Source organism: Phyllostomus discolor, chromosome 10 (assembly GCF_004126475.2).
Source record: "Phyllostomus discolor isolate MPI-MPIP mPhyDis1 chromosome 10, mPhyDis1.pri.v3, whole genome shotgun sequence".
NCBI lineage: Eukaryota > Metazoa > Chordata > Mammalia > Chiroptera > Phyllostomidae > Phyllostomus > Phyllostomus discolor.
The window spans coordinates 324862-351009 of record NC_040912.2 but is presented as its reverse complement, the minus strand read 5'-3'; the positions used below and the strand labels follow the sequence as shown (position 1 = coordinate 351009).

Sequence of the window (26148 nt, the reverse complement as noted above, 5' to 3'; positions counted from 1 at the left end):
GACAGACACTGTTGTTTAGTTTTTATTTCATAATCATAAACTTAACTCTGCAAACCAGCTAGCCTTGGAAGGGGCAGGGAGAACATGGAACCCATTGAACTGCGGCGAGAGCACGAAGAGTATAGAACATTCCAAGCAGATGGGGGTGAAGGGGTGCTCTCCTGAGCTACAGAAGGAATGGTCTGGTGGTTAAGATAAAACGTAAGTCAAATGTATTAGAGTTGCCCACAGTCAGTGATGGTGATCTTCTTGCTGGTCTTGCCATTCCTGGACCCGTAACGCTCCATGGCTGTCACGACGTCCATGCCATCCTTCACCTGGCCGAAGACCACGTGCTTGCCGTCCAGCCTGGAAGAGAGCAATCACGGTCACCAGGGACCAGAAATTACGGGCACCCCGCACTTCAATATCAGCTAATGTTGACTCACTGAATACTGGAAACGTTATTTCATCTTTCTACCTGAAGGAAAAGACAACACAAACACTGCCCCAAAAAGGTGGCACAAGACTCTACAGCCTTGGCTAGGGAGCTCAGCTGGTTAGAATGTTGTCCCGACACGCCAAGGTTGCAGGTTTGATACCTCTTCAGGGCACATATGAGAATCAATCAATGAATGCATAAGTAAGTGGAGCGACAAATCAATGTTGCTCTTTCTCTAAAGTCAATAAATAGATAAAAAAATATATAAAAGGATGAAGAGATCACGCGCTAATTTAGATAAAACACTACTTGTTCCTTGCTTGCCCCTGCCCGGTTCTGCCCTTACCACTCAGTCTTGGCAGTGCAGATGAAAAACTGGGAACCATTTGTGTTGGGCCCAGCATTTGCCATGGACAAGATGCCAGGACCCGTGTGCTTCAGGACGAAATTCTCATCATCGAATTTCTCCCCGTAGATGGACTTGCCGCCTGTGCCGTTGTGGCGTGTGAAGTCACCACCCTGTGAACACAACAGAAACCGATCACCTTTGCAACATAACCAGAACGCATGCCAAGCTGCAAGGTTCAAACTTCAAGACTCAAGTTTAAACTGACCAGAAGGTTTAAGTGAAGCCAAAACGGTAAACAAGCAGCTCACATGTACTCATCCAATCCCAAAGTAAGGTAACAAACCAAGGGGAAATCGGTAGGTTGCCTACCTGGCACATAAATCCGGGAATAATTCTGTGGAAGCAGGAGCCTTTATAACCAAATCCTTTCTCCCCAGTGCTCAGAGCACGAAAGTTTTCTATTAGAAGAGAGAAAAAAAGAATAATGTATGCATACACCACACACACAACTAAAACGGGACCACCTTATTAAACTTAAAAAGGCACTAACCTGCTGTCTTTGGAACTTTGTCTGAAAACAGCTGCAAGAGAAAAACGACACCTGCTTACACATCTTGTTGCGGACCACCCGCGTCCTCGGAGGCTTTGGGGTCCAACTCATTTCCTCCCGCAGAAGGACGCTTCAGTAACCGCTCTGACCCCGCAGGAGAAGTTCCCCGGGCAGCCTCCACGCCCTGTGGGCGCGAGCCGGGCACCGAAGACCCGAAGACTCGCCAGCAATGCGGAACCCGCCGTGACTTACATAGTGCGAGGCTTCCGGAGAGGGACTCAGGACTGCCGAGTGTCATGACACTCGCTCCCGAACAGACACGCGGCTTCTCAAGTGTCACCCCCCCCCCCCACCTCGGCTGGAGCGGAGGCACGGACTTTCAGGAACAGCGCCTGCTGCCCCTGCGGCCCGAGCCCGGCGGCCCGCTCCCATTTTAGTGGCCGGCAAGGAAAGCGCCGCCGCCGCCGCCTCCAATCTGGTCACGCAGCCGCACCGATTAGAGGAGCAGCCGCGTCTGGGTGTCCAAGTGCCCCACCCAGGAGCGGGCACGAGACCCAGATGGGTTCCTAGCGCTCTGCTCCGGGCCTCCCCTGCGCGCCCGCAGAAACCGCCGACAGGCCCCCGCACCAAGGCAGCGCGGCTAGACCCGACTCGCCCACCGTCCACGCGGGGCCTGGGTGTTCCAGCCGGGAGGGCGCGGCCCCTCGGCTCCAAGCCCCTGCGCTCCCCGCCACTTCCCCGGGAGGCCCCAACGCCCGTTCGGGCCCTTCCTGGCAGCTCCACCCCCGTTCTCGCCCAGGGCCGCCCGAGGTCCTATCGCCTTTCCACTAAGCCCCGGGGCTAACCCGACACTAACACGCTACAACGCGCCCGGCTCCGGCCAAGTTTCCACGTGGCCCTGACAGCTCCGAGCGCCTCGCAGCAGGGCGGGCCGGCCGACCGCGACACGGCGTGTGCCCGAGGGGCCCGAGGCGCCACGGGCGGGAGCCTCCGCCCTGGGCTGCACGACGGGCACCGACTCCCGGGCGGGCCCCGCCCCGAGCGCGGCGTCTTGCGAGAAAGCGACCGAAAAGACCACGCCCGGGAACGTGGCCGGGGCCGCACCGGCCGCCCGCCGTCCGGGCTCGCTCCCGGCCCTCCCACGGGCGTCGTCACCGCGGGGGAGGCGGTCCGCGGCGCCGCCTCGCTTCCGCCGGGCCCGTGCCGACTCCACCGCAGCTTCCCAACCGCCGCGGACGCCGCGTCACGCGGGGCCCGCACCCCGGAACCTGGGCTCGCCCGGGCCGGCGCCCCCAGGCGCAGCGGCCGTGAGGAGCCAGGCAACGGTCCGAGCGCTCCGGGCGACGCCGCGCCCTCCGTCCGCTTGGGCCGTTGCCAACCCGCGGGGCCCGCGGTCCGAGCACGTGCGCGGCCGGAAGGGCGAGGCCGCCCCTCCCCCGCCGCCTTTGTCTGCCCGCCGCCGCCCCCGGCCTCCCAAAATGGCCCCTCGTCAGGAAATGGCGCCGCGCTCCTCCGGCGGGCGGGCGCCCGCCCGGGCCCCTCGGCCGCCGCCCCCGCCTCACCCCAGCCCCCGCCCAGGCCCTCCCGCAGCGCCGCCGCCGCCGCCGCCCGCCCCACCTCGAAGGAGACGCGGCCCAAAGGCTCGCCGTCGGCCGCGATGTCGAAGAACACGGTGGGATTGACCATGGCTGGACGCGGACGGGTCCGGGGCGGCGGCGGTGTCTGCAAGGCGGCACGAGCCGTGGCGCCCGCCCCTCTTATAGTCCGGCCGGGCCCCGCCCAGGGTCGGTCGCGCGCCGCCGCCCTAGCCAATCGCGACCGCCGTCAGCCGGGAGTGACGGTGCGTCTGGCCGCTGTGCAGAGGCGGCGCTGGGGCGGGGGAGGGACTGCAGGCGCGCGTGCGCGCTGGCGTTCTCCAGCAGGTTCCCGCCCGCGGGCTCCGTCGCGCCTCTGCGGCGTTGGGTGGGGTGAGGGGGCCGGGGGCGCCGCCTCGCAACGGTGGCGGGGGCGGGGGCCGCGGGCGGCCCGGGGAGCGGCGGGAGTCCGATGGGCGCGGGGGAGCGGGGGCCCGAGGCTGCCCTTCGGCCGAGCGCCCTTCCCACTGCGCTCAGGGGGCCACTGAGGCGACCTCAGGTCTCAAGGTCGCGCGGCGCGCCAAGGTCGCGCGGGGTCCCGGGCCCCGCCGCGCGGCTGCGGGCCGGGGCGGCCTGGGGCACTGCGGTCCCCGCGAGCTGCAGAGGCGGCGCGGCCGCCCGGGCCGCGCGGTGACGACATGCTTCCAGAACGCCCTACTTTCCGAAAATACCTCGCGCTCCCCGCCTGCCTGCGTCCGCCGCGGGGGCGGGGGGAGACACTGCGGCGCAGCCCGGCGGCCCCACGGCGGAGGGCGCCGCCCCCACCTGGCCCCGCTCTGGCGAGGGACGGAGCCACAGCTCTAAAGTTGGTTTCGGCAGCACCGACAGTGACACCCTTGTCACCAGGTGCACTTACGCGACCCCAGGGCTCCGCTCGGGAAGCCTGCAAATGGCGGTAGCCCGCACGTGCGCCCCCCCCCCCCCCCCGCCACGCAGCCGCAGCGCCCGCAGCCCGAACCAGCGTCTGCGGAACCGCAGGGCGCGGGGCGCGGGGGGCGAAGCGAACGAGACCGGGGGTGGGGGGAAGCCCGGCGCCCGTCTCGTCCGCCTGCGCGGGAGCGCGGCGTGGGTCGCTCGCGGCCCTCCACGGCCCCCCACGGCCCCCAGTCACAGTCGCCGGCGGCGCGGGGCCTGGGTGTTTCTGGGCGAGCCCCGAGTGCTGGCGAAGCCGGCCCTGGGCCTGGACACGGGTTTTTGTTTTTCTTTGCCCTCCCTGCCTCCCCATCACCTGGTGCCTTGTGACCTTGAGGAAGCTACTCGCCCGCACCCGACACCGAGAGGAGCCCAGGCCCTCGCGCCCAACTCCAACCTCTCTCCCTTCCACTCGGAGCCTGAGCGCATTGGGCGCCTTGTCCTGGCCCGCCCCGGCCCGCCCGAGGCGAAGGAACGAATGCGAATGCAGGAGTGCCTAGTAGAATCATCTGATTTATACTAGTGTCTCTTTCTTAAGGATTTTATTCATTTATCTTTAGAGAGAGAGGAAGGGTAAGAGAGAAACATCAGTGTGTGGTTGCCTCTCGTGCGCCCCCTACTGGGGACTTGGCCCGAAACCGAAGCGTGTGCCCTGGCTGGGAATCGAACCCGTGACTCTCTGGTTCGCAGGCCGGCACTCAATCCGCCGAGCGCCTGCTGCTGCAAGTCCTGCCTGCTGCTGTTCATCAGCGCAGCCAGGACCTCAGTCTGCTCACTGTCCACACAGGCACACGGTGTGTACTCTCAGAGAGCAAGCGTGCGAGTTTTTGGTGAGGGAGAGTGGGTGTTGGAGCGGAGCCTTCACTGGCATTATGTATTGAACTGGACTTCCAAACCGAGTAAGACAGCAGCCGGCACAGAACCTCTGGAATGTGGGGCTGCCGGTGCCTTATTCGGACGATTCAGACAAAAGAGCAAATGCGAGCGAATTCAACAGCGCCCGGACCTGGCTCGGAGGAGGTGTTCCATCCCGGCCGTCAGAACTGCGTTTGTGTAGCATACTGTACACAAACGCTTACATCGCAAACCCTGAGCGAGAGGGAATGTAACAGGGAAAGTAAGTCAGGTTATCCAAAATTATGCAATCACTGCTTTGGAAGAGGGGATCTTGTCTCTTCAGGGCCCAGCTTGGCATTCCTGCCACCCTGCTCCTGCTCACAGCCGTTGGGGGGGGGGGGGGGGGCTGCCCCTGCTGGGCCGACCGGTGACGTCACCGTCGCCAAGCCCAGGGCCCTTCCGGGGCCGGGTCTCCCCCTCCACCAGGCACGTGCGCCCCCTTCTGCTTCCACAGCTTCCTCGATGGCCTTGACTCTTCCCTCCCCCTTCCCCAGCTCTGGCCTTCCCCGTTGACTCGTTCCCCAGATTTCTCCCGTGTCACGGCTGCACAGTTGACCGTGTGTTGTCCCGCGCGCACCTGCCGTGGGGGACCTCGTCCACGCCCACGGCTGCAACCCCAGGTGACCTCCGCACCAAGCGCTGCCTGCACCTCCTCTCCGTCCCTCCCGCCGCCGCGCCCGCTCGGCCTGTTGCGGCCTGGTTACCGGGCTCCTGGCCTGCCCCCCGGAGTGGACGTCTCAGAACCCTCTGACGGTGTAACTCCCACGCTGCACAGTCCTCTTGGAGGACCCCTGGGCGGGCCCAGGGCACGGGACGGAAGCAGCCCCTTCCCGGTCTGGCCCCAGCCTCCGGGTGGACACTTCTCCTTCCATTCTCTCCCCCTCACTGTCCTTTGTGTTTCCAGGACTCACTCTTGGCCTGCTCCTCGCCTGCCCCCAGTGCCCATGCTCAACCCGGCTGAGAAGCTCAGCAAAGCTCAACCCTCTGGTCCCGGCCGGGAAGTCACCCAGAGTCACAGGGTCTGCAACGCCCAGACTCAGCACAAGTGAGTTGGGTGGACACACACATGAAGCCTGTGACCCCACAGGCGGCTGACGAGAGGAGAGCTGACCAGAGGCTGACTCTGGAGCACGCCGTCCAAGGCTGTGAAAGGGCCCAGGCCCCGTGACTGGCCAGCCCAGCAGGTGGCCCTCCTCTGGACACTCGGTCAGCCCAGGAGAGCGTCCAGGGGATGAGGCAGCCCCACTTCAGTCCCCACCCGCCCTCCACATCTGCTGGCACCTGCCCACACCCTGCTTCCTCCCCTGACCCACCCTCTCCTGTCCCCATCTCGCCAGGCCCCTCGCAGGTAGCTGGCCTCCGTGTCCCTCTTCCGCCGTCCCCTCCTCTCAGCCTCTCCTCTTCCTGCAGCTCCCTCTCCCCTGCCCCTCCCTGTTCCCAGCCCCCGGCGCGTGCCCCATTGCCGCTCTTGGCTCACTCTTCAGAACGGTCTGCACTGCTCGCCCTGACCCGTTGCTCAGCCCGGCTTCTGCTCTCACCAAGGCCCCCAGGTACCTGATGTATGGCTTGTCGGGCTTCTCTTGCTAAACCCACCGGGCCACAGGCTCACCCTGCCTCGACTCGGTGGCAGGTGGGACGGACTGTCTCGGTGGTCACCGGAGGGGGTTGCAGTGGGGAGAGCCAGGCAGTGGGGACGGGAGCTCCTCCTGCAGGGAGAGTGGGGGAGAGGGGCTGGTGGTCCTGGGGTTTGGGGTGGGGGGTGGTCACCGACTTCATCTCACTCACTGGAGTGTTCAGCTGCTATTTCTTCTTGGGTCAGTTTGGGTGTTTTGCATGTTTCTAGGAATTTGTTCAGCTAGGTTATCTGATTTATCAGCACATAATTGTTCCTAGTGTTCTCTTATGCTTACTTCTGTCAGGCCCGTACTGGCTCCCGTTTCCATCGCTAACGTAGGCATTTGTGTCTCCTTGGCGTGGCTGCAGGTCTGCTCTTTCTGCAAACACTTGTGCTTGCGTTGGCTGTTGCTTCTTTGGTCTCTGCTTCCCCTCTGCGTCCAGTGCATGCTTTCTCCACTCCCTTCAGGAGTTCGATGTTTAACTCGGGACGTCTCTTGTCTAATGCAGACGTTCACCGCGGCAGATTTCCCTCCAGCGCCGCTCCCACCCAGCTCAGGTTTGTGTGCTGTTCTCACTCACCACAAAGTGTCTCTCATCACCGTGGCTCCCTCTTTGACCCTTGGCTTTTAGAGTTAATTTCCATGTATTTGTGAATTTTTGTTTCCCTTCTATTATTGTCATGTATCTTCAGTCCCCTGTGCTTACAGAAGGTACTTTGCACGATTTCAATCTTATTGGTACTTGCTTTGCAGCCTAACACATGGCCCGCTATGGAGAATGTGCTTTGTGCTGTTGTGTGGAGTGGTCTAAGACTGGCTGGCTTAAAAAAATATTTTTAAAATTAATTTTAGCCCTGGCTGGTGTGGCTCGGTGTATTGAGTGCTGGCCTTTGAACCAAAGGGTCATTGGCTTGACTCCCCAGTCAGGGCACATGGCTGGGTTGCAGGTCAGGTCCCCAGTAGGGGGCGCAGGAGAGGCGGCCACACATGGATGTTTCTCTCCCTCCCTTTCTCTCTCCCTTCCCCTCTCTAAAAAGTAATCAAAACCTTTAAGTAAATTGGTCTTAGAGAGGCATCGATTTGCTGTCCCACTTCCTGATGCGTCCGTCAGTTGATTCCATGTGCACTCGGACTGAGAACCGCACTCACAGCCTTGCTGTGCTGGGCGCACGCCCCAGCCCCCCGAGCTACCCAGCCAGGGCACCGGCTTTGTTGTTTAATTGCGTAATGTTCGGTGCACACTGAGGTGAAAACCCATGAAGCCACTGCTCTGCTCTCCCTCGGGCTCCCCCGCCCCACAGAAGCAGGCAGAGGAGCCCTGTGAAGTGCAGAGCGCGCAAGCTGGGACAGGCACTAAGGCAGGGCCCCGACCCTGGCCTCTGGCCTGCGTTGTGAGAGGAGGCGTCCGCAGCCATGTCAGGGCACCCACACCGCGGCGGTCACTGCTCAGCCTTTTCTGAGGACTCGAAGTGGTTTGCCGCCTTGCAGTTGCGCTCTGATCTCTCCACCGCCCCCCGCCCCCGCCCCGCAAGGAGCTCCCGCAGTGCAGCAGGCTGGGGCGCCAGCACCCGCCCTGCTCTGAAGTCCCCGGAGGGCAGGGCCGGGGCTGCTGGTGAGAAAGTGCTGGGCGGGGCCTGTCCCCCTGGCGGCCTTGCTCATCCCTGGGCTGGGGCTTCCTGGCCCCCATTTGGACTCCGGGTGTGCCCCGCAGCCCCGGAGGTCCGCGACCACCCCTGTGGCCAGACAGGCCGGAAACAGGCAGCAGCGGGAGGAGCAGGTCAACGTCTGAGGGTCCCAGAACGTCAACAGCCGGGACTGAAACCTGGCACCCCCCCCCCCCCGAGCCCCGCCAGGCAAGCAGGGCTGGGGCATCAGGCGGCCAGCGGGGCAGAGGGCCCCACCCCAGGCTTCCTGCCAGCACGCCCACGCGAGGGGACAAGGTGGCAGAGGTGTCTCCCGGCTGGAGCGACACTTCACAAAACAGCAGGCCAGCTCTCGGGCCGCAGCCAACTTGGAAAATTCCAGGGATGAGGAAATGCACGGAGGCGGGGTGGCGCGCAAGGAGGACCCGGGCCACCATGGGAGTCCTTTAATCGAGACGCGGGCAGGCGGGCGCCCCCACCCGGCGCTGGGACGCCGCAGGGCTGCACGGTCACAGTTCGGGGCTGCGGGGGCGACGATGTCCCTTGTAGGTGCATGCGGCTGCACCTGGGCAGGAGGGGGCCCGGCCCCCTCGGGAACCACTGGGGTCACCGCTGGGGGCGGCAGGCGGAGGGTGCGCTCGTGTGGGAAGCGGCTGAGGGGGCGGGGCATGGGGGGCCGGGCCCCTGGAACCTCCTACAGCTGCCAGTGGGCGGGGCTGGCACGGTCCCTTCCCGCCAGGGCAGGGCTGTTTGCAGCTCTGGGACGAGTGGCCCCAGGTGAGCTCTGGGGAGCGGGCGGGCGGGAAGGTAGGGCGCGGTGACGTCCGCGTCCTGTCTCGCCTCTGGGCGGCCGGCAGGTTCAGTTGTTCTCAAAGAGAGAGAGCAGGTCGTCGCTGCTGTTGGCGGGCAGGTCGGGCGGGCCCAGGTAGGACAGCAGCTCATCCGGGTTGGTCAGTTCTGGGAGCAGCTGAGGACACAGCAAACTGGCCTCAGACCCGCCTCCAGCAGCCAGGCTGCAGCCCAGCTGGGTGTGGGGGTGGGGGATGTGGGCCGCCCCTCCCCTCCACAGGCCCGCCCGAGCCCCGGGCGGTGTGGGGCTCTCCCTGCAGACGGCCTCTGTGACCAGGAACCCCTGACACGTTGCCCACGGCCCCCGTGGAACAGGCAGGGCTGAGCTGCTGCAAGCCTCGGGGAGCACAGGCCTGTGAGGGGGACCCCACTGTGAACGGGCCAAACGGGAGCTCGGGCCCCCAGTCCCTAGGGTTTCCTGCTTAGAGCTGCTCTGGTTGTGTTCACGTGGGACCTCAGAACCCCAGGCCGTGTCCTTCAGCCGGGAGCCCCGATCCCCGGGGCCCCGCACACGCTGCCTGCTGCCTCCTCTCGGCCGTCACAGAGGCGGGAGCGGGTGCACCCGCGACAGCAGAAGACCAGCCCCCAACCAGGCTCCCAAGCACCCCAGCAGTGGGCATGGTACTCACATCCAGGGCCGGCTCTGGGGCCTCCCCTGCCCCAGATAAGGGGGGCCCCATCACGCCTGTGGCAGCATGGAAGGCCAGCTCGCCGACAGGACCCGAGCTCACCGGACCCAGGGGCTGCCGGGTTGCCGGGAGAGGGTTAGGGTGGTGCAGCTGCGCCCCTGGGGGGCCTCCAAGTGTGGGGGCGTGCAGTCCGGGTGGTCCAGAGTTGTGGGCCGGGTCCAGGTGACCTGCAGGTGCCATCTGAGGAGGGCGAGGAGGACCTGGTAAAAGGGCCCAGGGCTCCCCCGGGGGGTGGTCCTCCGGCCCCTCGGCCTGGCGCTCACCTGGCCCGGGAGGCTAGGAGCCGACTTCTCTGGTGTCAGGAGGCTGCCGGGAATGTCGGGCTGGTAGGAGATGGGGGGTGGCCCCGGGGTGAACTCAGGAAGGATCGGGGCGCTGGGTGTGGTGGGCGGGAAGGAGTCGGGGAAGGTCCCAGGTCCCAGGAAGCTGGAGCCTGAGGGAGGAGAGCCAGGTCCTGGGAGGGGCCTTCAGGGGGCAGGCCGCAGTGCCCAGCAGCCCCGTCCTTCCCAAGCCCACCCTGCGGCCATCACTCACAGGCCAGGAAGCCACAGGAATGGGACCTACCTCATCGCAAGGGGTCAGATGGGGTCAGGCCACGGGCGTGTGCCAGCAGAGGGCCCCCTGCTGGAAGCCGCTGGGAGGGTGGGGCGCAGCTGCAGCTGGAGGGCCTACGGCCACACCCACTGGCGGGGCAGAGGCCGCCTCTGCACTGCGTGTCCGCAACCAGTCCCGACGGGCGCGGCCCGCGTAGCGGTGACACCCTCCCAGGCGGCCGACCGGGCCGGAGAGCGCGGTCCTTTGCCAGGGCTGTCTGCGTTTGCAGGCTGGGCGCCGTACTCACCCTGGCTGGGGTAGTCGCTGGGGGCCGGGGCCGAGGGTGGCTGCAGGGGGGCGAAGGGGGCGGCCCCTGGGCCCAGGGCGGCTATCATCTCCATCACGCTGGGCAGGAGCGCGTGTGCGGGGCTCACGGTGCGGCAGCGTTTCAGCGCCGGCCCGTCGGGCTCCTCCTTGACGTGCACGTCAGGCTTCACGGGCACCGGCCTCCAGCTGCACGCGGGGTCGATGGTGATCTCCTCGTGGTCGGAGCTGGGCGGGGCACGAGGACGGTCACCGCCCGTGCCGCCACCTCTCCTGGCCCCGGGGCCCTCTCCGTGTGCCCTGTGGGGTGCTGGCCGGGTGGGGGCAGGCTCCATGGCGCCTGGAGCCGAGCGCACTTCTCCGCGGGTCTGAGAGGGCGCCACCCCACCCATCCCGAGGCGGCCCTTGGCCGACCACAGGGGCCGGGGAGGCTGCAGGGAGACTCACTTCTGGATGTAGGTGAGGATGCCCAGCATGTACTGGTCCACCTCCAGGCCCTCCAGCAGGGCCGTCTTGCTGCAGAGAACGAGTGGGGCATGGCTCAGAGGCCTGGCCCCGCCTCCCAGCCCCCTCCTCTGCTCAAGGCTGCCCAGCGTGAGGGGCCCTGCGCGAGGCCTTGGCCCCAGCTGTGCCAGTGACGGTGTTGGTTGTGACCCCCGCCCGTGGCTCGGGTGCTGCTTAAAGAACCGTCCTTGCCCCTGGCACCCAGCGAGGGCCGTCTGTCTCCGGGACACTCACTTGCACACGGGGCACCTCCAGGTCCCCCGCTCGCAGTTGAGCTGCAGGTAGGACTCCAAGTCGAAGCACTGTGGGGAGGGAGACCGTTTCTCACGCGGGGCCAGCGCCCAGCCGCGCACTTGCAGGGTCACAGCGCTTATTTCCCTGCACGCTCGAGGGGCTGCGTGCACCAGGCTGTCACGACAGCATCGTTCCAACGGACCACGACTGGGGACAGCCGCGCAGCCCGCACTGGGAAGAGAAGGCCCTGGGCCAAAGCCAGCGTCGGGCAGCCGTGCTCCAGACGTGGCGTCTAAGGGAAGAACGGGGCACAGGGCCGTGCGCACGCCCGTGTGGTCACAAAGGCGGCGGGCACGCTAGTCTGCAGAGTTTCAGCAGAGGGCCTGGGTGGCACTCCTGAGGTCGCAGCAGGGCACTGCATCCTGCATCCTCGACACTGTCAACACCACATCCCGGGACGTGGTGAGGTCGCTATGCTTAGAACAAACAGGAGCCCAGCCTGAGGGGGACGGAAGGAGTCAGGCTACCTGCCTGCTGGCTGGGTGGCCTGTCCTATCACCTGCGGGACCAGGTGCTGAATCTCATCTGCTAAAGATAGACAGACAGTTGCCCTGGCTGCTGTGGCTCAGTGGATTGAGTGCTGGCCTGCAAACTGAAAGGTCACCAGTTTGATTCCCAGTCGGGGCACATGCCTGGGTTGTAAGCCAGGTCCCCAGTAGGGGGCGTGTGAGAGGCAACCAAACATTGAAGTTTCTCTCCTTCCTCCCTCCCTTCCCTAAAAACAAATAAATAAGACTAAAAAAAAAGATACTTAGAGGTTGTTCCGGAAAAGCCTGCGGTGACCACCCACCTGTATGTGGCGACAGTCGTGGCCTCGGGCGGGGAGCTGGATCCTGCGGAAGGTGATGGGGCACTTGAGGGACACCTTGATGGCCGTTTGCTCCACCCCGTCCTCTCCGTTGGGCCCAGGGGTACCAGGGATGGTGCCGCTGCTGAAGTTCCGTTTTACTGGCGGTGACAGGGGAAGGACTGAGGAGAGGGCCCCTCTGGAGCGGAGCACTGCCCCGCTGGGACCCCTGCCCGGGGGAGACAGCCCCATCAGGCAGGGGCGATGCCACGGGGAGGCGGGGCGGGGGGCGGGCAGGCCACTCACTCTTGGTGATGCAGTGCTCGGCAGGCAGCAGCCGCTTCCTGAGGAGGCCCTGCAGCACGGAGCGGACGGCCGGCCGGTGCACCAGCTGCAGCACGAACAGGTGGGACTGCAAGGCGCGGGTGGGTCAGGGGCACACGGGCCAGCCAGGCCCCCAGCTCCTCAGCGGCAGCGTGTCCTCCGGCACAGTGCACAGGCTGCTGCGCTGTCTCCCTCGGGAGCCTGGGTGACGGGGCTGACCCCGGCCACCTGGGCTCTGCCTGTGCCCCACATCCTGACCCCCCACCGCACCATCGCGTGGGGCCCTGAGAGCCTGCCCACTTGCGGTGCTCCCCTCTCCCTGTACCTGCCCCTGGGCTGCCCACCTGAGCTCAGCTGCCTGGGCCCCAGGCCGGGTGGAGTCAGGTAACCCCCTACCATCGTAGGCTTCCTCCCCTGCCTCCTCCTGCGAGCTTCCTCCCCTTGCTGGTGTGAGCACCTACCTCGTGCCCGGACCTAACTGGAAGCCTCGACTCGAGGGTGGGTTTAACTGGGTTCTCTCGTTTTGGAAAGATTTTATTGATTTATTTTTAGAAAGAGAGGGAGGGAAAAAGAGAGCAAGAGAAACATCAGTGTGTGGTTGCCTCTTGCACGCCCCCTACTGGGGACCTGGCGCATAGCCCGGGCCTGTGCCCCGACTGGGAACCCGACTGGTGACCCTCCGGTTCTCAAGCCAGTGCTCAATCCACTCAACGGGGGCCTCTCCCTAAAGGGCTGGGGGACCGACGGAACAGGAAGCCACGGGAAGCACACAGGCCCGTTGCCTGGGGCACTCACGCAGCAGCAGGCCGTGACGGTGATCTGGATGGTGTTGCGGCCCGGCTGGCACACCTGCTTCAGGTACAGGGGCTTGTGGGAGGTCTTGTTGTCGCCGCGCTCGATGGAGAGTGGGGTGGCGTTGACGCTGACCTGCACGGAGGCCGGCCAGTTGGTGTTCGTCTGCCGGTCCTCGTGGTGGTAGCACTTGAACTGCAGCTCCAGGTCGGGCCTGTGCGGGGAGGACCGCGGGCGCTGAGAGCTGGGCGGGGCTGGGCGGGGCCTCGGGGCGCGGGGGCGCTCACCTCAGCATCAGGGTCCTGTAGACCGAGTCGCGGAGCTGGAAGGCGTGGTTGCTCACAGCCAGGTTGTGCTGCAGGCGGAAGGGCTCCAGGACCACCCCGTCCCGCACCGGGAAGGTCAGCCGCAGCTCGTCACAGGGGCCGCCGCCTGGGGGCGGGCCTCCGCGTCAGCCAGCGGCCGCCAGCTCAGAGGCGCCCGCCAGGCTGCCAGTCCCAGGGCCGCACGGTGGGGGCGGGGGACGGGGGGCGGGCGGGGTACTGCAGCCCTTCCTCCCCCACACAGCGCTGGGGGCTGGTTGGCGGCTCTCCCGTGACTCTGGGCCCTGCTGCCGCCTCCAGGGGTCACAGGACTGTCCATGGTTCCGTCCTGCCTCAGTTGCCCCACTGGGCAGCCCCTAAAATACAGCCCAAGGACACGCCCCAGCCGGGAAAGGAGGTGCTCCTGGTGCTTTCGGCAGGGTGGGGACCGAGTGGGGTGCTCCAGTCGGCGCTGACGACCCGGCCCACGGGGGCTCTGGACCGGGAGCGGGGCCCCAGGGGCCAGGCGACACTCACCAGGGGGCGACGGGTGCAAGGAGCTCGCGCTGGGCTTGAGGTCAGGCAGGAAGGGAGACTTGACGTCCTGGCTGTAGGGGGCGCTGCTGCCGGGGGTCATGGGCGGCGTGGGGCTCCCCGGCAGCGGGGAGCCGGGGTAGCCAGGGAGGGAGCGGGCCGGCTGTGGGGCGGAGCAGACAGTCACGGCGGAGCCGGGGTGGAGGGGTGGGGGGCCGCAGTGCGTGTCTGAGCACCCCTGGGAACAGCCGCGGCCGCTGAGGGTGCCCGGCTGGGCGCCCACACTTCCTCGCTCCTGGGAGCCCTTTCTCCTCGCGCCCACCCAGGCAGCACCCCCCGCCCCCGCTGTGGGCTGCCCGTACCCCACTCAGGCCAGGCTGGCCGTAGCCGACGCTTCCCGCACCGAAGCTGGCGGCCGGCCCGTGGAACTGCTCCGCGGGCTGAGGAGAGAAGACCACGTGCGGCTGGGGCCCCAGCCGGCCCCTGCCCCGCGGGCCCTGCCCCAGACCCAGGACAGGGCCAAGGGAGGGCAGGGGGCCCGCCGCACCCCCGGGCCTCGCCTGCTACTCTCTCCTCCGTGCGCTTTTGTGTTTTCTGAATCACCCACAGGGAGCACGTACTGACTTCATAGTTTTAGAAACTGCCACCACAGAGACAGGCGGCCGGTTTCAGATGGGTTTACATGGGTGCCACAGAGAGGCCTCGCTCTCGGGGGGGCGGGGGGCCCTCACCAGGCTGCGCCCCTGCCCCCTGGTCAGCCCAGCCTGCTGGAGGCCTGGGGGAGCTGGCCCTACCTTGTAGTGCAGTCCCAGCGGGCCAGAGGCGGAGAGGGGCAGCCTGTGACCAGGGTAGGAGGAGGGGGCAGGGGGCTGCCCAGGTGAGTACTGGCCTCCCGTCAGGCACTGCTGCCCTGGACACACCTGGAAGAGGAAGAGGTGATGCCCAGGGGAAGGACGGGGGTCAGGGGGGCCAGCTCCCGAGGAGTGAGCAGTGTCCATGGCCCAGTCTCACGCACAGGTGTCCGACCTCACCATGGCCCCACGTGGTGCCTGGGATGAGGGCCCCGACTCTCACCTCACTGGAGTAGACTCTCTTGACCCCCTGCCGCGGCAGCGGCTGGGCCTGGGGAGGCCCCGGGTACCCGTGCGGGGGCAGCCGCTGTCCTGCATACAAGGGGGCTGTGCCCACCGCCCGGGCAGGGCTCATGCCCATGGGCCCGGAGGGGCCGGCCAGCCCTCCCATGCTGGCAGGGTTCATGCTGCTGGGGACGCTGGGCCCCCGGGGGCCTCCGTGCTGCAGGAACTGGCTGTTAAAAGACTGTCCGGCCCCCATCTGGGAGGAGAAGAGGGACCATGAGGCCCAGCCACTGCTGTGGGTGCTCCTGCCCCTCAGCACCTCACTCCTGCCCACCCGTCTCCCTCCCAGGGCCTGTCCTCACGGCCTGCACCCTGTGTGCACACCGTGCAGCCCCTGAGCCGGCCCAGCCGCACTGTCCCTGCCCGCCTGAGTCCCCCCTCCCGGGGGGGGGCTGCAGCCTCACCGCTCCATACTGGCTCAGCTCCTGGCTCTGCTTCTCCTGGAGGGCAGCCACGGTGGCCGTGGCCGTGGCTGTAGCGGTGGCGGCGGCAGCAGCCACAGCAGCAGCAGCCGCTGCTTGAGTGAAGTCCGTGGAGGGTCGTGTGACATGGGAGGGGAGGCCCAGACCCCCAGGTGTCCCGGGGCCACCTGCATACCTGCCCGAGACACAGACAGCTTGGCCAGAAGCTCCTCCCCACCCGTGGCCCGGGGGCGGGCGCTCTCGTGGTGGGGAAGCACACAGGCAGCATGCCCGCTGCTGCAGCGCCCAGACGCCCGCCCCGCCGGGGAGGGTCCTGCTCACCCGGTGCTGAAGCCGGGGCCCCCGGGGCAGCCCCCGCGGCTGTACACCCCCTGCGGCACGTAGCCCTTGCTGGCGCCGCCCTCGCCAAACGCCTGCTGGCCCAGGCACTGCGGGGAGCTCAGGGCTGAGCTGCTGCCTGCCATGCCAGGCATCACGGAGCTGCCGGGGGGGCTCCCCGTGGGGCCCATGGGGCTCCCCAAAACCTGCGAGGAAGCAAGAGTCACCAAAGGGAACCATCCAAACGACTTGTTTCACATGACACCTCTAAAGTGCACAAAGGAGACGCCGGCAGGTGGAGGTGGCGGGCAGGGGCAGCGAGAGGCAGGGGCAGCGAGAGGGAGGGGCGGTTCCCAGTGGGGGGGGGGGGGGGCGTCCAAGGAGGCCACGCGTGCGGGCAGAACTGGCCTCAAGGGCCCGGAGTGCAGGGGCCCTGGCTCCATTCTGGCCGAGACCCAAGGGGGCGCACCTGGCTCTGTGCCGCACCGCCGACTCCCCACACGGTCGTGACCACCGACAGCGATCCTGCGGGCTGAGGGGCGCTCTGTTGCCACGGCAGCGCCTCATACGCGAAGGGACCATCACTGCAAGGACAGGGGTGGCAGGGAGGCCTGGGTCCGGAGGCCACAGGTGCGGGGGAGGCACTGCCTGGGAGGAGCTGGAGGCTGGGAGCGGAGGGGTCCACGGCAGCGGCCCACTCACCTGTGTGGCGCGGAGGGCGGGGCAGGTTTCATGGGGTTCATGGGGTTCATTGGCTTGGGAGCAGCCTGAAGGGTGGCAGGAAGCAGCTCTCACTGGTGCTGGTGTGGGACTCAGCTGCTCTGGCTGCTGAGACAGGCGGGAAGGACAGCAGTGGAGATGCCGCTGGGGAACCCTTGGAGCAGGTTTTGGGGTTCAGGGTCCAGGGAGCAAGGCAGAGGCAGCTCCCCCAGCCCCTGGCCTCACCCTCCTCAGTTCCCGCTGACGGGGCAGGGCAGGCTACACTGGGATACCAGGGCCCCTCGGGGGGCCAGGTGCTAGGGGCCAGGTGCTAAGAAAAGCATTCCTAGACCTGACACCAAAAGCACGGCCAGTAGAAGAAAAGTGGAAACTTGTGCTCTGTGAAGGAGGCTGCTTGGAGGACGAGAAGATGAGCTACAGGTGGGAGACTTGTCTGCAAACCACACAGCCGACAAGACTGGGATCTGGAATACACACTAAAAACAAGTCCAACTAGAAAAAGGCAAACGACACGGGACACTTCACCGAGAGGACGTGCAGATGGCAAATGAGCACAGAAGAGATGCTCAGCATCACGGGCCACTGGGAACGTAAATTAAAGCCAGGGTGGGGCGCCCCTGCACACCTCCCAGGATGACCAGAGTGGGACAGTGGCCCGGGACCATCCCCACTGCCTCTGGAAAACAGCCGGGCGGTTCCGTAGAGCACTGGGCCTGCCGCTACCATCTGACCCAGCAACTCACTCCTGAGCGTCTATCGCACAGACACACACACACACAGGTGTCCCTGTGAAAATCTGTGGGTGAATGTTCACAGCAGCTTCACTCCTAATCGCCGGAGAATGGAAACCCAGATGTCCTCCGGGGGTGAAGATTAACCAAGGCTGAGCTTCCCGACCAGAGGCATAAACAGGGCGAGCCGAGCCTGGCACCAGCCCGCAGGAATCTCGGGAAATTCTGCTGCGTGGAAAAAGCCAGTCCCCAAAGGTTACACACTGTCCAATTCCCTTTATATAACCTTCCTGAAATGACAAAATTACAGAAATGGAGAGCAGACGGGTGGCTGCCAGAGGTTAAACGTGGGGAGGCCGGGGCCGCAGGGCCGCAGGGATGGAAATATCTGTGTCTCGGTTGTGCCCACGGAGAGTCCCGCTGTGCCGCTGCAAGGTGTCACCGCGGGGAAGCCAGGTGAAGGGTACACTATTCCTTACAACTGCACATGGATCTAGACGTCTCACAAAATAAAAACTTAGTTAAAAACCCACCACTCGCCCTGGCTGGTGTGGCTCAGTGGACTGAGCACTGGCCTGTGAACCAAAGGGTCGTCAGTTCGATTCCCAGTCAAGGCACAGGCCTGGGTTGTGGGCCAGGTCCCCAGTAGGGGGCGCACGAGAGGCAACCACACATTGATGTTTCTCTCCCTCCTTTCCCCTCTCTAAAAATAAATAAATCTTAAAAAAACAACAACCCACCACCACCAGCAGCCCCCTCTCTCCACAGAGGCCCACTGGCCATCTGTCTGGCACCTGAGCAGGCTGGGCTGGCCGGGCCCACTTTGCTGCCCTAGAAACAAAAGGTGCGGGAGGGCAGGAGGAGGCCGAGTCCCAGGGCAGGGGAGTTGCATGTGTTCCACTCGGAACTGCCTACACCAGCATCCCTTGGGAGGGCTGGAGGAGGGGGACAGGGCAGGTGCAGGGCAGCCTCCCACACCACGTGGGTCTGGGGAATTCCACCCTCCAGGCTTCTCTGCTGTGGACAGACCACAGACATTTCCAGTTCCCCCAGGGCTGACTTCGTGGGGGCGGTGACTTCCTGCCTGCCCAGCTCCTGAACCGTCTGCTCTCCTCCCTGAGAAAGATCACCGTCTCCAGATGCCTGTGCAGGTACCCCTGCCCCTTCGCTCCTCACAAGGGTGGAGGCTGTGAGTGCAGACCCTCCCCCCTCCTCCCTGCCTGGAGCGGAGCCGGGAAGGAGCCAGGGCCGTGCAGGGCCCATGCCTGGGCGGTAGCAATTCCAGCTGGAAGCCAGGACCGACCCCTTGGCAGCTGGTGTGAGGCCGTCTAGCAGGCCACCCGGCTTTCTGGGGATCAGATCACCTCTTCCTCGAGAACACACTGCCCAGACCCCTCTTCTCTGGAACCTCACAGCCACTGCACCCCAGTCTCCCGTGTGCCGCCTGAAGGCAGACGTTAATGTTGGTCACCTCTCTCCCACCCTCCACTCCACCTCTCTGCCTGGTCACCCAGGAGCAGCAGGACCCAACCCCAGCAGGGCAGCCCCTGTTCTGTCTCAGAGCAAGGATGCACTGCCTCCAGCAGGCGAGGGCATTGGTTCCTGAGGGACCTGGAGTCAAACAGCCCTGGGACCCAAGGCAGCAGAAGGACGCCAAGGCGTCCTCACAAGTGCAGGGGCTGAAAGCCCAGCCCTGTCCCCCTGCCAGGCCCCAGCACTGCAAGAGTTCACCAGGGACACCCAGGAAGGAGCACGCACGAATGGCCACCGTGCAGGGCGCTTCTAAGACCCGCTGAAGGGTTTACTACTTACTTTGAGCCTCCACTTACATATAATGGGGACTGAGAAGAGGAAAGGACACGTGACCACCTCTATGTCCTCAGTCCTGGCTCCTGCCCTGGACACAGGTGTTAGTGGACACCCTGAGAGAGGCCTGGCTGCGATCAAGCCAAGGATGAGTCCTCCTCCCCAGGCACCTTCCCCGATTCCCATGCTGGCCTGTAACCATCCCCGGGTGTGACAAACCCCCAGGGCCGGTACCCACTGGCTGAGCCTGAGATCCCTCACCGACCCTATTTCTGCTATCAGGCTTCTTTCTCCCAGGAAGTCCCTCTGGCTCGGGCCCACCAGCATTTGGTGGCTGAATCTGTGTTCACCCTGTCCGACCCGCCCCGTCTTCTATATCGAGCTGCGTGCTCTGTGTACGTCCCTGTGAAATCTTCTGAGATAACGAGTGACTTACAGACATCACCATGCATGTTCTGCAACTATCAGGAAAGGGGGCACGGGGCAGCAGGTGTGGGGGCAGGATGGTGCGGAGCAGGTCAGGGGGCAGCGGGTCAGCTGCGAGGAGGTCAGGGTGTGAAGGGGAGCGCCGGGCAGGGGTAGCAGATCAGAAAGCTAGGGCAGGACTCCCTCCCGCCCGAGCTTCTGTGTCTTCCGTTTGGAAAGGGGTGAACCCACGGATCCGCGCTGGGACTTAAAGGTCAGCGTCGCCGCGCCAGGTCCCCGCGCCGGCGGGCGCGCACCGCCGGAGGTGAGCCCTCCAGCCACAGCGCTGAGCGGCGGCCGCGGGGGCAGATCGGCGAGGCCGGCAGCCTCCCGCACACCCCTCAGGGGCTCGGCCGGCTAACGGCCGCCGCAACAAAGGCTCAAGTGAGAGGGTCGCCTGCACGCACTGACCAGCCTCCGGGACCACGACGCACGCGCGGCAGGCCAGCTCCGGAGCCCCGCCGAGGCGCCGCACCTGCCGCCCCGCACCTGCCGCACCTGCCGCCCCACCGCACGCACCTGCCTGCGGCCCGCTCACCTCCTTGCGGCCCGGCCCGGCCCCTCGCCGCCGCGGCCCCCGGCCCGCTCCGCTCCATGCGCTCAGCCCGCCCTGCGCGCCGCCTGCCACCCAAGGGCCGCCGCCGTCCGCGCCATCGCGCCTCCGCCGCTCCCAGGGCACAATGGAGCTGCCGCGCCGCTCATGCATATGCATGACGCTGCGCGGCCCCGCCCCCAGGCCAGAGCAGTGGAGCCCCGAGCCAACGCTCGGTCGGGGCAGCCGCGGGCCCTACGGCGGGTGACTCGGGGACTGCAGGCCGACTGGGGGCAACCTGCGACTCCGCCCCCTCCACACCTTTCCAAACGCAGCGTCCACGGAGCCACCGCGCTTCCTGCTCGCTCTCTGACGGGGCTGGGCAGGGCCAGGACGGAGGAGGCGAGGGCGGGGTCGGGATGGAGGAGTGAGAAGGGGCGGGGTGCGTCAGGGCGGTGGGGACAGGAAGAAAGACGAGACAGGGCGTGGCCGGGGTGGAGGAGGCGGGATCTGTCAGGACGGTCGGGGCTGGAGAAGGGGCGCAGGGGGTGGGGCCAGAACGGAGAAGGCGGGGCGGGGTCAGGGTGGAGGAGTGAGAAGGGGCGGGGCCTGCCAAGGTTGGGCAGACGGAAGGCGGGGCCAGGTGGGAGGGGCCAGGGCGGAGCAGGAGGGCTCTGTCCGGGCGGCAGGGACAGGAGGAGAAACGGGGGCGGGGTCAGGATGGGGGCGTGGGGAGGGGCGGGGCCTCCAGGGAGGTGGAGGCGGGATCTGTGAGGGAGGCGGGGGCCGTAGAGGGGCGGGGCCGGCAGAGGCGAGCAAGAGTCGGTGGGCCTCTTCCGGAGGGGCTGGGATGGACCCTGGAGGGGACACCCCGCAACAAACCAGTCGCTCTGCTCGCTGCTCCCCCCGCTGCTCTCCCCTCTCCCAGAGCCACCCCCGTCGGGACGCTTTTGAGTTATAGCCAATGGCGCAGCCTTTTTAAAGTTTGCGCCTTTCTGCTTTTTTATTTTAATCATTGTTCAAGTACAGTTTTCTCCCTTTTCCTCCCAGGCCAGCCCACCCACCCAACCCTCCCCACTTCCCTCCCATTACCACCCTCCCCCTAGTTAAGTTTGCGCCTTTCAAATGCTATCATCACCCTTGAAGTTATTCTCCACTTTCCCTGCCCTCCTTCAGGAAGGCCGCGTTGTCGTGATGACCCACCACATTTTTTACTGTGTCACAGTGCACACAACATCCACCATCTGAACCCCTGCGAGGGCACAGCCGGCAGCATCGAGCGCGTTCCCACTGCTGCACAGCCTCCACCGCCACGTCCATGCACAGGGCTCCCCACCCTGCAGCGCGGTCCTCCCTCCCATCAGACCCCCCCTGCACACCCCTCCCCCAGCTCCTGGCACCGGCGGCTGCTTTCTCAGGGACCTCGTAAGAGTGCAGTCACTCAGTGCTGGTCCTTGTGACCGGCTTATGTCCTCCAGGTTCATCCGTGTTGCAGCACATGGTAGACGTGCCTCCTTTTCACGGCTGAATAATGTTCCGTCGTCTCCTCCTGTTATCCATTCATTGGTCCACAGACGCCCCACTGTCCTTCTCTGGCGTTGCTCAAATTCCTTCCCTCCAGGCTGTGTGAGCCCTGTGCTCGCTTTCTTTTGAGGATCATTAGTTCATGGAAGAAATACTGTGGGCCTACTGTGGGCCAGGCACTGAGGAAATGTAAGTTCCGGCGCCAGCCCCCACTCGGCCCCAGTGCCGCTCCCTGTGTCCTGTCTTTGCTCCGTGCGCAGGGCTGAATGGTGGCCCCCAAAGACATGTCCGCATCCTCGTCCCCAGGACCTGCAAAAGTTACCTACCTACACGGCCAAGGTGTGATGGAGCTGACTGTGAGAGGAGGAGCTTATCCGGGGTCGCCCAGGTGGGTCTGGAAGGCCTCCAAGAGAGGCAGGGGGCGTGCGAGCCCACCCTGATACGGCCACAGAGCAGAGACAGAGCGATGTGGGCACCAGCCAAGGACTTGGACTTGCTCGGAAGGGTCCTGCCCCAGAGCCTCCAGGCGGAGCATGGCCCTGCCCACCTGGATTTCTACCTTCTGGTCTCCAGACGGCGAGCAAATGGACTCCTGTTGTTTAAGGCCCCAATTTATGTCCTTTGTTACTGTCGCCCCTCTTCTCTGGGTCTCATGGGGCCGATGTCCCCTGTCTTCACCCAGGCCACCTAAAGCTGGTGACCAGACTAACCTTCCAGGACACCGCGTTTCCTGGAGCTACCTCTCCTTCCCCTGGACTCTGTCCCCCGCTCCCCCTCCCTGGACACCCTGCTCAGCCTGCGCTTGCCCAGGCACCCCGCTCTCAGCGGGCTGCCCTCCCCTCCCTGCTGGGGAGGGCACCTGCCGCAGGCTTGGTCCTCCGAGCCACCCTGTTCCCCACACTGTCCCTGCAGTGGCTCCTGTGGCCCTTAGCTCTACGTGGAAAGGACTCTCGCCTCCCCCAGGTCAGCCGGGTCCACTCTTGTCTCTGACACCAGTCAATGCCCTCGTGTGCAGAACGGAGCTCTGGGCGCTCCCGCAGCCTCCGCCTGTGGCTGCCCCCGCCCCGGGGAACTTCTCACACTGGTGCCTGCCGTGCTGGCCCCAGCCCCACGGCTCTCTCTCCTTTTGCTCTTGGTAACATATTGAGACACAACTCACACTCCTCCACACAGCCCATCCACGTACGATGTACAGCTCCATGGTGTTACACTTACTCAGAGCCGTGCAGCCACCACCACGATCAGTGAGAGCATTTCGTCGCCCCCAGGAGAAGCCGCGCACCCGTTAGCAGCCAGCCTCCACCCTCCGCCCCCTGCCCCGGCCGCCAGCAGCAGCGAGTCCACTCTGTCCCCGTGGATTTGCCCGTTGTAAACATTCCACATGCGTGAAGTCGCTCAGTGTTGTCTCACATGTCAGTGTTTCATTGCCTTCGTACGGCTGAATAACATTCCGTTCTGTGGGCAGACCGCTTTTGTGACCGCTTGTCAGTCCATGGACATTTGGGCTGTTACAAATGATGCTTCTGTGAACCTCCGCATACACGTTTCTGGGAGGGCCTGTTTCTCGTTTCTCTGCGTGGACACCCAAACACGGAATTGCCGGACCACGGCTCTGTTAACCCTCTGAGGAGCCTCCCTCCTGTCTCCCACAGCAGCTGACCGTCTCACACGGCTGCCGGCAGGGCCGAGGCCCCGGTCCCCCTGCGCCCTGTGTCTTTGTCACTACGGTCACGAAAGGGTGTGAAGGGAGTGGCCTCTCACTGCGGTTCGGACTTGCGCTTGCCTCCCCGATGCTGATGGTATTGAAATCCTTTCATGTGCTTATTAGTCATACATATTTTTTATTGAATTTATTGGGGTGACATTAATAAAATTATAGTTTTCAACCACATGTAATTTATAACTGAGTTGTCTTTTTTATTAGTGAGTTGTAGGAATTTTTAAATATATTCTAGATATAAGTCCCTTACCAGATATATGATTTGTGAATATTTTCTGTAAGCTGTCTTTTCACATTTTTATTTTTTGTTTTTTAAATTTATTAAAAAAATTTATTTTTAGAGAGAAGTGAAGCAGAGAGAGAGGGAAACATCAATGTGTGGTTGCCTCTCATGCGCCCCCTACTGGGGACCTGACCTACAACCCAGGCATGTGCCCTGACTGGGAATCGAACCAGAGACCCTTTAGTTCGCAGGTTTGCGCTCAATCCACTGAGCCACACCGGCCAGGGTTCTTCTTATTTTCTCGATGGTATCTTTTGACTCACCAACATTCCAACTTTCACAAACTCTGATTTATCTCTATTTCCACTTGTCACTTGTGCATTTTGTGTCATATAGAAGAAATGGTTGCCTAATCCAGGGCCACACGGATTTACATTTTCTTCTAACAGTTTTGTGATTTTAGCTTTTATGTTTAGGTCTTTGATCCAATGCGACTGAATTTATGCACGTACAGTGTAAGCCGAGTCCAGTTTCATTCTCTTTCACACGAATATTCGTTGTCCCAGTGCTGTTTGTTGGGAGGACTACTCTGTACCCCGTGGAATGGTCCCAACGCCCTTGTTGAAAATCGCTTGGTCACAAAGTAAAGGTTTATTTCTGGACTCAGTCTCGCCCCATTGGTCTACAGGCTGCCCTGATGCCAGGACCCGGCTGAGTCGATCACTGTAACTTGGTAGCACGTTCTAGAGTCGGGAAGTTGGAGTCCTCTTCCTTGGTTCTCCTTTCCAGGACTGTATTGGACATTCTGGGTCCTGGAGCCGGCTCCCGGAGGAGCTCCGGCAGCTCCGGCCACACCGGGCGAGGCCGACAAGCCCCTGGGCGTCTCCGCTCCCTGCACTGTTACTGCTCCCCGAGGTTCCTGCAGGGCCTTCCCCTCGTCTCCTGTGGGCGAGACTCTGGGCCCTGGCTGCAGAGTCCTGGGCCCCAGACGACATCCATCATACAGATGTACAGATGGCAGGACGACACTTCTGCCTCCGGAAGGCCGGGCTGTGCCCTCCCTCCCTCCCATGGGCCGAGGGCAGGACTGGATGGCTGCCTGGGCAGACTCGGGGCGGGCGTGCCGGTCCCGGGGGAGCACGGGCGGGCCTGCCTGCACGTTGCCAGGCCGGGGCTGGAGCCTGTGGGCGAGCCGCAGGACAGCGTGGAGGCTCTGAAGAGGCTTTAAGGACAGGGAACCCGGGAGTGGCCTAGGGGACGGGTGACGGGCAGAGGGCCCCGCCACACCCAGGCCGCTCCCTGAGTGTGGTCCCCACCCCAGGGGCTACGGCTGGCCTGTCGTGGGCTCAAGACTGGGACTCTTGTCAAGATGGGGCACTGGACCCCACGGGGGATGGGGACCCTGCTCCCCTCTGGACGGGCACTTGGGCTTCTGGGCCGGGGTGCTAACCAGCCGATGTCCTCGGGGGCCCCCAGGATGCCTGGTCAAGCGCAGACCCGAGTACATTCTTAGGTGGTGAGGGAGGGGACCAGCGCAGGGGAGGCTCAGAGCAGGGCACCCGAGGTGATGTGCACGGGTGACAGGGAGGCCCGGCAGGAAGGCGAGGGCCTGGGCTTGGGGGGACATGGCCACGGAACACCAGCCATGCAGCACAGGGTGGAGGCCCCAGGGGGTGGCGGCCAGAAAGAATGACTCAGACGAGCCCACGGATAACTTAGTTTATGAGTCAAGCCAAATGCAATGCAAAGTTGTTTTTGCTTTTTTTTTTTAACCAAAATAAATAAATCAGATCTGTCCTTGTGACAGGTGGGGGGCGGCCCCACCCGGCCCTCCCCTCCTGACCGGCTTTGGCACAGGAGAGAAGGCCCTCCAGGGTCACCCTGCGGGAGGGACACAGGAGAGCAAGCCGGGCCGGGCTGAGGGGCACCCGCCTTCCGGCCCTACACCCGCCGGGCCCTCCGGGGCCAGGCAGATGCTGTGGAGAGCAGCCCTGCCCTCTCCGAGCCTGGGCAGGCCAAGGCCCTCCCCGGCTGGCTGGCCGGCCGCCCCGCCCCGCCCCACCCCAGGGGGCCCCCGAGGACGATGGCTCCTGCCGGGTGTCTGGGGTACCACCCAGGAGGGACCCACCCGGGGCAGGCATAGGGCCGCTTGCTGGGTGGGCAGCCCCACGAGGCTGACCGGGGGCGGGGGGTGAAGCTGGGAGTGGGGCAGCCGACCCTCCCAGGACGCCCGTGGGGCTCCCTCTCCTGCTCCCACGGTCTCCGCGGAGGCTGCGCAGGGGACAGCAGTCTCGGAGGCCCCGGGCCCGGGGAGGGGACAGCGACCTAACGAAGTGAGCGAGGGGGTGCGCGGGCGGCGCGTGGGCAGAGGCGTGGGCGGCGCTAGGCACTGCGTATTCTTTAGTGGAGGAGCGAGGGCGGTGGTGGGCGTGGGGGCCGGCCGCCTGGCGGTGTCTAGGAGAAGTTCTTGAAGGCGTCCAGGTCAAAGGCCGTGTCCAGCAGGCGCTGCAGCTCCGTCACGTGGGTCTTCTTGTTGCCGGTGGCCGGGGCCGCCGCCGGGTCCCGGCCAGCATACCTGGGGGCGGGCACAGAACAG

The 26148-nt window shown here is 64.6% G+C and overlaps 3 protein-coding genes across 16 annotated transcripts in view; all 3 read right to left on the bottom strand.

Moving 5' to 3' along the window:
- PPIA (peptidylprolyl isomerase A) lies at positions 1-3096 on the bottom strand. 2 transcript variants are annotated; one of them, XM_028504168.2, is made up of 5 exons: positions 2938-3096; positions 1321-1351; positions 1140-1228; positions 768-940; positions 1-348 (listed from the first exon to the last, which is right to left on the bottom strand). In XM_028504168.2, exons 1-5 carry the CDS (start codon positions 3004-3006, stop codon positions 216-218), a joined length of 495 nt encoding a protein of 164 aa, XP_028359969.1. In that variant the 5' UTR covers positions 3007-3096; the 3' UTR covers positions 1-215. The 2 variants fall into 2 exon arrangements, with proteins under 2 accessions (XP_028359969.1, XP_035866252.1); XM_036010359.1 differs by lacking the exon at positions 1321-1351 and having other exon boundaries at positions 2938-3061.
- Positions 3097-8444: 5348 nt separating this feature from the next.
- ZMIZ2 (zinc finger MIZ-type containing 2) lies at positions 8445-20515 on the bottom strand. 10 transcript variants are annotated; one of them, XM_036010358.1, is made up of 19 exons: positions 20407-20515; positions 16534-16656; positions 16301-16415; positions 15835-16037; positions 15496-15688; positions 15030-15287; positions 14750-14875; positions 14318-14395; positions 13959-14118; positions 13407-13551; positions 13123-13333; positions 12310-12415; positions 12007-12164; positions 11157-11224; positions 10866-10934; positions 10402-10646; positions 9824-9993; positions 9501-9740; positions 8445-8989 (listed from the first exon to the last, which is right to left on the bottom strand). In XM_036010358.1, exons 2-19 carry the CDS (start codon positions 16581-16583, stop codon positions 8882-8884), a joined length of 2703 nt encoding a protein of 900 aa, XP_035866251.1. In that variant the 5' UTR covers positions 16584-16656; positions 20407-20515; the 3' UTR covers positions 8445-8881. The 10 variants fall into 10 exon arrangements, with proteins under 10 accessions (XP_035866251.1, XP_035866244.1, XP_035866245.1 ...); XM_036010351.1 differs by lacking the exon at positions 20407-20515 and adding an exon at positions 20092-20280 and having other exon boundaries at positions 16301-16363; positions 16534-16659; XM_036010352.1 differs by lacking the exon at positions 20407-20515 and adding an exon at positions 20092-20280 and having other exon boundaries at positions 16301-16363.
- Positions 20516-25255: 4740 nt separating this feature from the next.
- OGDH (oxoglutarate dehydrogenase) overlaps positions 25256-26148 on the bottom strand; it is a 43012-nt gene continuing 42119 nt past the window's right edge. For all 4 annotated transcript variants that reach the window (XM_028504178.2, XM_028504180.2, XM_028504177.2 and 1 more), the window contains one exon: positions 25256-26127. In XM_028504178.2, the coding sequence (XP_028359979.1) occupies positions 26007-26127 (121 nt within the window). In that variant the 3' untranslated portion in view covers positions 25256-26006. The remainder of the gene's footprint in view (positions 26128-26148) is intronic.

What these genes read in the sequence shown, in the direction of transcription:
- ZMIZ2 (XM_036010351.1), bottom strand. Translation starts at nt 20,265, where the DNA reads ATGCATATGCATGAGCGGCGCGGCAGCTCCATTGTGCCCTGGGAGCGG. An exon ending in CCGGGCCGGGCCGCAAGGAG is followed by an intron (nt 16,660 to 20,091) that starts GTGAGCGGGCCG and finishes CGCCTGTCTCAG; the next exon opens with CAGCCAGAGCAGCTGAGTCC. An exon ending in TACAGGACCCTGATGCTGAG is followed by an intron (nt 13,334 to 13,406) that starts GTGAGCGCCCCC and finishes CTCCCCGCACAG; the next exon opens with GCCCGACCTGGAGCTGCAGT.
- PPIA (XM_028504168.2), bottom strand. Translation starts at nt 3,006, where the DNA reads ATGGTCAATCCCACCGTGTTCTTCGACATCGCGGCCGACGGCGAGCCT. An exon ending in CAAAGTTCCAAAGACAGCAG is followed by an intron (nt 1,229 to 1,320) that starts GTTAGTGCCTTT and finishes CTCTTCTAATAG; the next exon opens with AAAACTTTCGTGCTCTGAGC. An exon ending in TTCCCGGATTTATGTGCCAG is followed by an intron (nt 941 to 1,139) that starts GTAGGCAACCTA and finishes TTGTGTTCACAG; the next exon opens with GGTGGTGACTTCACACGCCA.